The sequence below is a fragment of the Oncorhynchus keta genome, chromosome 32 (assembly GCF_023373465.1).
Source record: "Oncorhynchus keta strain PuntledgeMale-10-30-2019 chromosome 32, Oket_V2, whole genome shotgun sequence".
Taxonomy (NCBI): domain Eukaryota; kingdom Metazoa; phylum Chordata; class Actinopteri; order Salmoniformes; family Salmonidae; genus Oncorhynchus; species Oncorhynchus keta.
The window spans coordinates 31,424,801-31,437,396 of record NC_068452.1 but is presented as its reverse complement, the minus strand read 5'-3'; the positions used below and the strand labels follow the sequence as shown (position 1 = coordinate 31,437,396).

At 42.2% G+C, this 12,596-nt stretch overlaps 1 protein-coding gene across 1 annotated transcript; it reads right to left on the bottom strand.

Annotated features, from left to right (window-relative positions):
- Positions 1 to 1,526: 1,526 nt before the first annotated feature.
- LOC118378989 (ectonucleotide pyrophosphatase/phosphodiesterase family member 7-like) lies at positions 1,527 to 7,018 on the bottom strand. Its single transcript, XM_035765989.2, has 6 exons — positions 6,692 to 7,018; positions 6,062 to 6,207; positions 5,205 to 5,837; positions 3,286 to 3,514; positions 2,948 to 3,071; positions 1,527 to 2,114 (listed from the first exon to the last, which is right to left on the bottom strand). The coding sequence occupies exons 1-6, from the start codon at positions 6,936 to 6,938 to the stop codon at positions 2,060 to 2,062; spliced, it is 1,434 nt and encodes a 477-aa protein (XP_035621882.2). The 5' UTR covers positions 6,939 to 7,018; the 3' UTR covers positions 1,527 to 2,059.
- Positions 7,019 to 12,596: the final 5,578 nt, after the last annotated feature.

The window sequence follows — 12,596 nt, the reverse complement described above, 5'->3', positions numbered from 1 at the left end:
TTAACAAAATGCAAAGTGAGTGAACAGAAGAAAAATCTAAATCAAATCCATATTTGATGTGACCACCCTTTGCCTTCAAAACAGCATCAATTCTTCTAGGTACACTTGCACAAAGTCAGAGATTTTGTAGACATATAGTCAGGTGTATTATTAAACAATTATACCAAACAGGTGCTAATGACCATCAATTCAATATGTAGGTTGAAACACAATCATTAACTGAAACAGAAACAGCTGTGTAGGAGGAATAAAACTGGTTGAGGAACAGCCAAACTCAGCTAACCAGGTGAGGTTGCTGAAGACGTTTACTGTTAAAATCATACACGATGGCAAGACTGAGCACAGCAACAACACACAAGGTAGTTATACTGCATCAGCAATGTCACTTCCAGGCAGACATTTCAAGGCAGACAGTGGTTTTCAGATGTGCTGTCCAAACTCTTTTGAAGAACACAAAGAAACGGGCAACGTTGAGGACTGTAGATGCAGTGGTCGGCCAAGGAAACTTACTGCAGCAGATGAAAGACACATCATGCTTACTTCCCTTCGCAATCGGAAGATGTCCAGCAGTGCCATCAGCTCAGAATTGGCAGAAAAGTGGACCCTAGTGCACCCACCTACTGTCTGGAGAAGTCTGGTCAGAAGTGGCCTTCATGGAAGACTTGCAGCCAAAAAGCCATTCCTCTGATGTGGAAACAAAGCCAAGTGACTCAACTATGCACAAATCACAGGAACTGGGGTGCAGAAAAATGGCAGCAGGTGCTCTGGACTGAGTCAAAATGTGAAATATTTTGCTGTAGCAGAAGGCAGTTTGTTCGCTGAAGGGCTGGAGAGTGGTACACAAATGAGTCTGCAGGCAAGTGAAGCATGGCGGAGGTTCAACAGTGAAGCATGGTGGAGATTTCTTGCAAGTTTGGAGCTTAATTTCTGCAAATGGAGTTGGGGATTTGGTCAGAATTAATGGTCTCCTCAATGCTGAGAAGTACAGGCAGATACTTATCCATCATGCAATACCATCAACGAGGCATCTGATTGTCCCCAAATGAATTCTGCAGCATGACAAAGACCCCAAACACACGGTTCTTAACGACTTTTGCTATCTTCAGCGTGAAGGAGTCCTGGAAGTGACGGTATGGCCCCCACAGAGCCCAGACTCTATGTTGAGATCAATCTGGGTTTACATGGAGCACGAGAAGCACCTGAGGCTGCCTAAATCCACAACTGTGGTTAGTTCTCCAAGATGTTTGGGCCAACCTACCTGCCAAGTTCCTTCAAACTGTCTGCAAGTGTACCTAGAAGAATTGATGTTTTGAAGAGAATGGGTGGTCACACCAAGTATTCATTTGATGCAGTTTTTTCTTCTGTTCAGTCACTTTGCATTTTGATAATTGATAAATATAAATGAACATGTATATTTTTGAAAGCATTCTTAACAGCATTTTTTCGCACCTGCCTAAAACTTTGGCACAGTGTTAATGTACAGGATGTTTTCCCCCTAAACAAAGAACCCATTCAGATTCTTGAAAGGTATTTTCATTCCTTTATTTATATAACTTATTTATACAGAAACCTATAGGTTCACTCCACTCACTCACTGCCATCCAGAACAAAAACACAAGCAATTATTTTGTTAGTTGAAAGGATTTTGCAAAATATAACTAGTTTAATTCTAAATCAATTTCTGATTTCCATCTTTCATATAATGTCAGAGTCTGTCAATCTGTCACTTTTTGAACTGGTTTTGTCCAGTGACTTAGTCTCAGATGTGTTCTTTTAGTGTAGCTGTAGTCTACCGATCTCATCAGTGTATCATGGCACCAATCATTGTTTAGAAAATACACCCTTTTAGAAAATGTCATAAGCATAAGTTGTCCCAGGTGGCATGGTGACTGTAGGGGCATAGATTCGCAAGGAAAAAAACCTCTCTGGTCAGTCTGCAGGGTGTCAGTCTCAACATGGAGGGGGTGCACTAGTCTGTGATGAGGTGGTTTTTAGGGAGTATGTCATAAGTAGTGACGTCCCTTTGTTGATCCATTTCAGATTTCACTTGGGGTGCAGTTTAAAGGGCAGTTTGAGTCACTTCCTTTCCCCCTGGAAGCACTGACTTGTCAGAGCTGAAACATAGGAAAAAATGATAACTTCTTCCCAATTATTCAGAATGAATGTTGACACACGGTTATCATAGTTCTTGAAAATTTAAATTTCACAATCAGTTTGAGGACACGTTTAAATCATTAATACCCAAACATTCATGTTTACAGAATTTATAACTTTATGTAGCCTATCTGCACCATGTTATCCAACCAAGCCTCTTCCGAGTCAGTATCCCGCTGACTACAATCAGCAACAGGACGTGAACAGATTGAGATCAATCCGGAGTTCAGCCAGCATGCAAAACATCAGTCTCTGTCCCTAATTGACAGCCCATATCTACCCTGACCATCAAGTGTATTAACAGACAGATCACTTGACTTGTTCTTTTTATTTTTTACCCCTGACAGATTGTTTCCACAGCTCGACTTGTTCAGTTTGTTTACCTGTCTCTAGGAATTACACCTTAACTATAGAAAGCTTCCAATCAGTCCATTATTGTCTTGAGTTATGGCAGAGGAAGAAACCGTGACAGAAGCGGAGAGACTGGTGGAATCCAGCATTGGCAGTAAACAAAAGAAATGAAGTTGTTTGCAATTCTATGTACTTGCCAGTGGGCAAATATCTGTCTGCTTGTTTATTTTAATACTGTATGTTTGAGGTATCATTTGCCCTTTAACCATTAGGAGAATGAAACCGTATCTGAGCCTGTATCTGTGGTTAGTCAATTTCTATGTTTTTCTCTCTTACATGCTGAGACACATTGCACACATTTCTATATATCAGATTGTGCAGGCAAGTATTCTTCACATTTTCCAATTCCCATTGATTTGTATACATATTCAGACATACATACCTTCTATCATTTTTCTCCTTCTTGAATGCTTTAAATGACACAACAGCTATGAAGACCACAACAAGAAATCCAGCCACTGCTGCCAATCCAACAAAGATATTTGATTTTATGTCCTGACGGAGGTCTGAAATACGAGACGTAATGCAAATGTAATGTCATTTGATTTGTGTACATGGATGTCAATGACACATTATTAAACTCATTTTTATTTAATTGTGTAATTTGTTGCATATTTGTACATTCTATATACATTGCGTTAGACAATAGATTACTTTGGCTGTGTAATGAAGGAGCAGGTGTAACACACTTTTTGGGTCATTAACCTGATATAAACTTACCCTCTGTGGCAGAGACCAGCATGTGTTTTGTGGCATCCAGGTGGCCATCATTGGGATCAGGCTTGATGCCCAGTATGTGACACATCAAGGGGTATATGTTCACTGTCTCAAAGGGCCCCACCTCCAGGTTCTTTTGGAATGCCGGCCCCACAGCCCTGAAGAAGGGCTTCATGTCCATTTCTTCGTTGTCAAAGCCATGCTCCCCCGTGTTGAACTGCACTGGGAGGAACTGTAGAGACAAAGAGCCAAGAAGAGTCAGGGTGATCAAATCTGTGTTCAATCTGTGTTCAATCTGAGTTCATTTAGAGTAGGAAAGGTGAATGATCAGAATGTTGCAATTCATATTGATCATCATAATGGGAAGCCTGAAGTCCAACTTGTCTTTCTATGATGTACTCTCAACTGGACAGCAGAGGGAGATGTTGACTAACTGAAGGAAAGGGTTGCTTGAGCAACCATAACATCTGCTCAGTGCTTATAAGAACCGAAACGGGAGAATTTCCCTGTTCTCCATTATTAGACACATACTGTTAAAATGACTGTTAATCAGGTTAAGAGGGAATCCTTTCATAAACTAAGGAGGCCTAAACATCACATAGTTCCTTTGGTCATTCAGGACAACTACTTTGATCATGAGATGGATATTACGATGGATTGTATGAACAGCAAGCGATACAGTTATACGGACACTTTTGATCTTCACTTTGTTCACAGAAAATACACTGATATATTTAGATACACAGGGAGAAGGTAGGCTAATTACCATAGATATTATGTAACCCTTCTCTGAACATGCATAATATTTGCTTTGATAAAACTGAGAGGAGCATCTTTTGAAATGTCTAAATAAAGGGTCCGTAAACAGGAGACACAAGAGGGTCATATATCCTGAACTTATGTATTTTGATAATCAGACGTTACACTGAAGATCAACTGAACTCTACCACATATCCTCACTGGAACCACAGCCTTCAATGAGTTTATATGCGTTCAGGTGTGATCACTTCCTCTGATGGGTTACTGTCAGTATAGCTTTTGAAGACATTTGTAATTGAGCTATTTCTGTTTTACAGTATGTTGATGTGTAGTGGCCATCTCTCGTATGCAAAAATGAGAATCAGATTTTTTTATGATTTAGTATCACTCAATGGAGTGATGTAGCACTTTCAGTGGTAAAGTTGCAGGCAGTTAAGCCAAATGTAAATGTTGAATTTTGTGGCATGAATATCTTCACAAAGCATTAGAGAGCTTTGCATGCCATCAGCCAAACCTGCATTATCCTGGGAAGGTGGTAATGCACTTGATTAAAATTGTAATGTATTAAGATTAGAGTTGAATTCCTTGTTTCCGGTCTAAAAGATTCCATTTTCTCCATCGCTACAAACCAAATTCACTTGGTAATTCCTTCAATATTTGTAGTCCATTGTAATATGGCATGTTATCAGAAATCACATAATGCATGCATGGGGATGCATGGGGATGCATGGGGATGCATGGGGATGCATGGGGATGCATGGGGATGCATGGGGATGCATGGGGATGCATGGGGATGCATGGGGATGCATGGGGATGCATGAGGTTGTGCCAAACTGTACTGTATATTATAGAAGTTATTAAATATTCTAGATGCCTAAAGATATACTGTATAGGCTACATGGTTATTTTTAAACCAGCTTCTTGGCTCATACTATGTTCACTGAGGCCAATCGTCTAATCAGTAATTCACATTAAAGCATGGAATTGGAAAGTCTACAACAATATGCATGTTTAGTCTCACAAAAGTAAAAGTGTGCCTTCATTTCACTTTTTGTGTTCATGAAATTGGTTCTGTGCGTGACGGAAACCCTTAAAAAAAACGTCTTCATTTGTTTAAGCGAACTACTATTACTAAATACTATAGAGACATGCTATGAACCCACCCCGTTAATGACATATCCAGGGTCAGAGAAGAGAATGATGGGTAGGATGCGGTTGTTATTAGCAAAGTGAAGGCGCTTGGGCATCTCCTCCTTCTTGAAGACATGAAGGTGAGGGTGCGCCCCCTTCAGGGCGTTGTAGACCTTATCCAGCATGCCCTTCTTGGGAAGTAGCATCCCAGAGGGCCCAAAGTCCACCAGGTGAAAGGCTATATCTCTGAAGGAGAATCCGGGGATCCTGGACAGGGTGATCTCCTTCACCAAGCCGTTGCGGTACACATTGCTCATCCCATGGTCAGCGGTGATGATGATGTTGAGACTATCGGCAAGTCCGTTTTGTTCAGCCAAGCTGCGGATGTAGCCCACTGTTCTGTCCACCTGCTTGACCATCTCCCTCCGCTCAGGGGAATCAGGCCCATATTTGTGGCCTGTGCCATCAGGCTCCCCAAAATACAGTGACACAAAGTCCAGGTCCATCTCACTGAACCAGGTGCCCATCACCTTCTCTACGTTCTCTTGCCATTTTGTCTCGTTTTTGTAGTCATAAAACCGTGGTTCCACTTCCTTCACTGTCTGCGTCTCTCCCTGGTAGGTGGATTGCGTGCCAGGAAAGTGAAGAGAGCCAGCCCTCAGGCCCTGAATATACAAATGGAGATGAAGAGAGGTGTCACGCACACACACACACCGTCTTACACACACACAGTCTCACATACAACACTCACACACACCGTACATGCATATATGCACAGAAATGACTATTCAGACTATTTGCATTGACATAACATTTGATTTGATTTGTATTAATATAAAGCAAATGCAGGAATGTTTTAAGATGAAGGTGCATCTTAAATCATTCTGACCTGTCTCTGGGCTGTGATCCAGATGGGTAGAGTGCCGTTGTCCCACCACTCATTCTTAAACTGAGTAGCATAGTAAGGTAGTTTCTCACTGGTGGTGATGTTGAACCACATGTTGTGGATCACCCCATGGTTTTCAATGTAGCGCCCTGAAAAGAGTCACTGTCAATCTCTCAATATTCAGTCTGCCACATTCACATGACAAATTCTATCAACTTTATAGCCTGTGAGTGCCATGGCACTTCTTGGACAAGGTCTTACGACCGACACTGGAGATTAAAGGAATTTAATTTCAAGGAAGTTAAAATGTCTTTTAAACTGGCACTGATGATTCAAGAGTCAAAAATGAGAATTTCTGAGAAGGAAAATATAAATTCCTCCTTCAGCCTTCCCAACATAATCATCTTACTCAACTCTGAAGTCTGCTGGACCCTGGGACATTGAATTACAGTTAATTCATTTTTTCCAGTCACATTCACAATTCTTATAAACTAAACTGGGAATGACTTGTGATCCAATAATTGGAGAGAGAAAAAGGACCACCATGACATGAACATGAACCTCCACAGAATCACTGCTCTCTTGGAGCCTGTAGAAAAGTGATGTGCCTGGGTATCGATCTACAGAAGGTACCTGTTAGGAGGGTGAAATGTGTGGGACTGGTGATGGTGAGGTAAGGTGGGGTCACATATCTGGCCTTGACCCCGTCTTTGGCCATTGTGTCCAGATTTGGCGTGTCCACATCGCGGTCGTAGTCCCACCTAAAGCCATCGAAGGAGACGAGCAGTACTTTATGCTGGCCTTTGGTGCTGTATCTATCCAGCGGTACACCTGAAGAGGACGCGGCCAACAGGAGGCAGAGACTCACTGTCCACAACATAGTGGGTACGACACAGAGCTGAGACTGTCACTTTACTCCGATCCTTGGGTATGCAGGCTGTAGCTATACACCGACTCCAGCACCTCACGGTTAAAGCCTGAAAGCCCCTCCCCTTCTCATTACACCTGAGCACATTTCCCTTCCCTGTGCCAGCAGCATGTGATCAAAGTTTCATCTTATCTGATCATATAGTATCTAGTTGATTAGATGGATGTTTGCTCAGCACATTTATGCATGGTGCTTGATTATGCTGTTATGTACTGTGTAATTACCATCCAATGTTTGTTCCTGTGCTTGTATAGGAAATATCTTTTATTGTGATTGCAAGATATTAAATGAGTTCCAGAATGTTGTAAACAAGACTGTCCGCTTGGCTGTTATGTTCATGGACTTTGTCTGCCTGTCCGTTAATCCATTTTGTCTGCCTGTCTGTCTGTCCGGTTGTCCATCCGCCTTTCTGAGTTTCTAGTGAATAATTGACAAAGGGGAATGACACGTATGGATTTCACCTTGAGTGTGGATGGTACATGATCGATCTGACGCCTAGAAAATTGAGAAGAAAATGAGAGGATGTACCTCTTCATCAGTGAACTCCAGTCTCTAGGGAAACCGTAACCTGGTATTATTTACTATTTAGTTTAGTATTTTATTAGCATCCCCTTTAGCTACTGCTAAAGCAGGGGCTACACTTCCTGGGGTCCAAACAAAACATAAAACATGACATAATACATAACCTTAATAGACAAGAACAGCACAAGGACAGAACTATCCTAATCTAATAGCAACCTTGCATCCTGATATCCTGATCTCACAGAACCAGGGTGTATACTAATAAATGCTTCAGAACTAACCTTCTCTGGGGAGGCTAATGCTGCGTTTAGATGGTACGAGATAGACAGCAAACCAGATGTCATTGTTTTCAATGAGAGCATGACGTTAAATGCTGTCCATCGTCTAAACGCAGCATGACTTAGGGCTAATGCAGTGTTTAGACATGATATGCATTGAAAACAATGACATTTGGTTTGCCGTCTTCCATGTAAACCTCGGCATAACTCAGTTTATCCTGAATGAAGTGTCCGAGTCGCTAGTTGAGGACCAATGAAATCAGATTGCCACCCTCTTGCAAACATTGCGTAATTATTCCCTTCATTTGAGGATGACGACCAATTCAATATTTTATTCATCTTTTTTTTTTTGTGTTCAAAAATAGTTATATTAAAAACCTATGACATTACATATTTATTAAGGACAGGATGCATTTAGGGGATGTTATTGCGGGTGTAGCGAAATGCTTGTGTTTCTAGCTCCAACAGTGCAGTAGTATCTAACAGTTCACAACAACACACACTAATCTAAAAGTAAAAGAAGGGAATTAAGAAATATAGAAATATTAGGACGAGCAATGTCGGAGTGGCATTGACTAAAAGTTTACCCCGGGTGATGCGTTGTGCAGACCTCACCACCCTCTGGAGAACCCTGCGGTTGCGGGCGGTGCTGATGCCATACTAGGCGGTGTACTGTCCGACAGTATGCTCTCAGTTGTGTATCTGTAAAAGTTTGTGAGGGTCCTAGGGGCCAAGACAAATTTCTTCTGCCTCCTAAGGTCCTGGTCCTTCTGTAGCTCAGTTGGTAGAGCATGGCGCTTGTAATGCCAGGGTAGTGGGTTCGATTCCCGGGACCACCCATACATAGAATGTATGCACACATGACTGTAAGTCGCTTTGGATAAAAGCGTCTGCTAAATGGCATATATTATTATATTATTATATTATTATATATATATTAAGAGGCGCTGTTGCGCCTTAGTTTTGTTGATGTTGAGGGAGAGGTTATTTTCCTGGCACCACTCCGCCAGGGCTCTCACCTCCTCCCTGTAGGCTGTCTCATCATTGTTGGTAATCAAGCCTACTACTATTGTGTCCTCTGCAAACGTGATGATTGAGTTGAGCTGCGTGTGTGGCCACGCAGTTATGGATGAACAGGGAGTACATGAGGGGGCTGAGCATGCACCCTTGTGGGGCCCCTGTGTTGAGGATCAGCAAAGTGGAGATGTTGATGATTGCATCATCTGTGGATCTGTTGGGGCAGTATGCAAATTGAAGTGGGTCTAAGGGGTCAGGTAAGCACTTCATGATAACAAAAGTGAGTGCTACGGGGCGATAGTCATTTAGCTCAGTTACCTTTGCTTTTTTGGGTACAGGAGCAATGGTGGACATCTTGAAGCAAGTGGGGACAGCAGACTGAGATAGGGAGAGATTGAATATGTTAGAAGACGGCATTAACGATAGGTAATAAAAGAAAGACGGCACTTCTAACAGCCTATTTCACATCATAATCTGCTGAATTTGCAAGATCACTTTTATGTCATAATAATTTCACCAACAAAAAAAAAATGTGCCACTGACGGATTTTTCAGTGATGTCTCAATGAAGAGTTTGACTCGCCATGTGTGGCTGCTGCAGGCTGCAACGATACATGCATGCGCAGTTACAAGCCTGCTAGAGTTAGCGGCAGGCAGATGAGCAATATCCACCGTCGTAGTACGGATGTAGCCTGAGCTGTTCATTTCAGAAAAGCCTGGGTACATCTCGCTATGCACGTAGTATACCCCTCAGTTGTTCTGTAGACACCAGAGAGAATCCCACAACATCAGGAACCATCCGTGTTCTTGGTTCTTCCATTTGCATAGGCTGGACATGTGATTCATAGATGCTACTGAATGCAAGGGAAACACATGGAAATGGAAATGCAATAATCATGTGGCGTTTCACCAAAGGCGTTCATTCCTGCTCAGTTCACCTGGCGTGAACAGAGCCACATATCATATCTTTTGGAGTAGCACCGAAAGTATTTCTCCCACTACGTTCCCCTAACATAGACATATTCCTTTTAATAACTCACTCCTCAATGTGTTTTTAGCATCGGGCTCGTGCTAAATATCCTTTTAGATTTGCAATTTGCCACCATGACCATGGACAAACAACCAACAAACCAAAACTATTGGCTGTGGCATCTGTTTTTCTAGTGCTTTACTTCAAATCATGTACCCTTCCAGACATTGTACTGTATATCACTCACTGGTTTATGATGCTACTTTATCAATGTCCATCAAATTCCCTGACAAGCCAGCACTTCAAATGGGTTCTTTCTTTTGTCCTTGGCGAGAGTTCAAGGGAAATATCTAATCTTCACGGAGATAAGGGATAGCATTCATCAGCTCTCATTTACCTCATTCATATTCAGTAGCTGTTTCGTATTAACTCCATCCCTAGTCCAACGTCAGCAAGATTTGGTGGAGCATTTAGGACTGTTGAGAGCAAGGGAGACTCTCAGATCTCTTGAGAACTTTATGAGAACTTTATCAAAAAACACACACACTGAACTTCAGGGGCAGGGAAACTTTATGTGACCCCCACAATTCTGTTTACATTTTCCACAGGAATCTCTATTTTTGTATCTTGTTGAAAAGTGTATTATTTGTCTTTAGCACTCCCTGCTGCCCATATTATACTATTGCACCACATAGAGATTACAACTAAGCATACAATCACACTAAACAATACAGCGAAACTCTCTCAAATTGTATGGATCTTATTTTCAGTCTGTCCACCCATCTGGTAGTTGGAGCTTTCTGTCTTCTACGAGAGATACAGTACACATTACATGTTATTGATTGAAACATTCCATTAGATTAAATGTGTTATTCCTTGTCATGAACCGACTTTGTTCAGTCTTTATAACTGAACCATTTCCCCTAGGTTTCATTTCCAAGTACTCATCGATAAGGTTTAAATGACTAGCATGCTGTTTGTTTGAGCATGCACTGTTTGGTGGCTGATAATCATGGGGTCAAGTACAGGCCAATGTTCAGAGAGCCCACTCTGTGTTTTGAATTGTAAGTAAACAGACATTTGATGCATGAATAGCCCTCTATCAGGTTGCACACAAATAAGCATTTAGCTCAGTATCCACTGTATCAAACCGGCTGCTACTACTATAATTGTGCTTATGGTTAATTCTGTTGAGATTGCATGTCACATTCATATAGCTAATGCTGATACAGTGTGAAATGTGGTTTCTGTATTCTAAACAATAGATTCATCACTTGTATGTTTTTGCATCTGGGATATTATTATGGTTTGGAACAGGGGAGGTAGCGATGTCGAATATAGCTTCAGTTAGTTCTCATACGTATTCCTGCCGGCATTGCTCAGCAACAGAGCCAGCATAGCAGACCCCCTCCCTGCCTCTCCTCCCTCTCCCTTGTCGATGTTTGGCACTATCTGATGGGGTGTGATCCACAGTGACCAGGCCCGCAGCAGCTGACAGCCTCTCATGGTGTTGTCATGTCAAGGGGAGGCTTTGTTAAAATGGGGGAAAAATTCTCCAGAGGAGCCCCCACTGAAACAGGAAAATGGCAGAGGTGGTAAAGAGAGGGGACTCTTTCACACCTGTCAAACACCCTGGCCATAACAGAGGGACGCTGTTGTTGCTCGGATGATGGGAGGCCTTACACTCGGGTACCTACAGTAACAGCACAGACTCACCATGGCCAGTTAACTGTCAATGACAGCACGTTGCTCAGGTTCAGGAGGATGCTCGCACTCGAGGACGAGTCGCTCGGCTTTGATTTAATGTTTCATGCACGTTACACGTCCCACTCTGTCCGGGCTCTCGGCTGCTATTACTGTATTACTGTAATGTTACCGTTGTAAGGGTTGAAAGTATGTCAGCACTTCATCAATCTGAATATATGCCCAACCTCAAGGCTATGACCTTCACTGTATGGTTATGCCATTGCATTGCATTAGCTGTTTGCTTGTTGTCAGTGCTTCATGACACTGATTTGATAACAATGAGATGAACGTTTAAGGAAGGCCACATTCCATTTGCCCTGAGCAGCGTTGTGCAGACCAGCAGTATATTGAGTTAGGATGGAACGATTCATCTGAGGACTGATGACCATTTCTTGGATAAAGATGTATTGTGGATGCATTTCTACTCATTGTGCTGGTAGTGTGTTTCACATTATATTTTTTCATTATTCTCTAAACGTCATTCTTTGAACTGTATATCTGACATTGCCTGTACTTTGTGTTGCTATATGGGATATTATTATCTGGTTATTTGTCCGTAGTGTATTAGCTTTGGGGAAGAATACACCAACACTTTTTTGGTTACTACATGATTCCATGTGTTATTTCATAGTTTTGATGTCTTCACTGTTATTCTACAATGTAGAAATTAGTAAAAATAAAGAAAAACCCTTGAATGAGTAGGTTTTCTAAAACTTTTGACCGGTAGTGTATGTGTCATATCATGTGTTCTACATGCATAGCCTCGGATGCTTAAGTAACAGGCTTGATGTAAGAGTGAGTGAGGTGTATGTGAGCTCGCAGCAGAGGGGAGGCGAGGCATTTGGAGGCAACAGCCAGGGCTGATTTGCAGCTCCATTCCAGCGTGTGGGCCCTTTCAGGCTCTCCCGCCTGTAACAGGTTGACGTGATAAACTCCAGACGCAGCAGCAGCTCTAGTCAGATGTGGCATGGTACCCCACATCCCCCCCTCCTCCCCGTGCTCCTCTAATCTCGGCCTGGTGACTCTCTGTGGCACTGGGTGGCTCCAGCGCTCTGGATTTACACCTTCACAAGGAAGT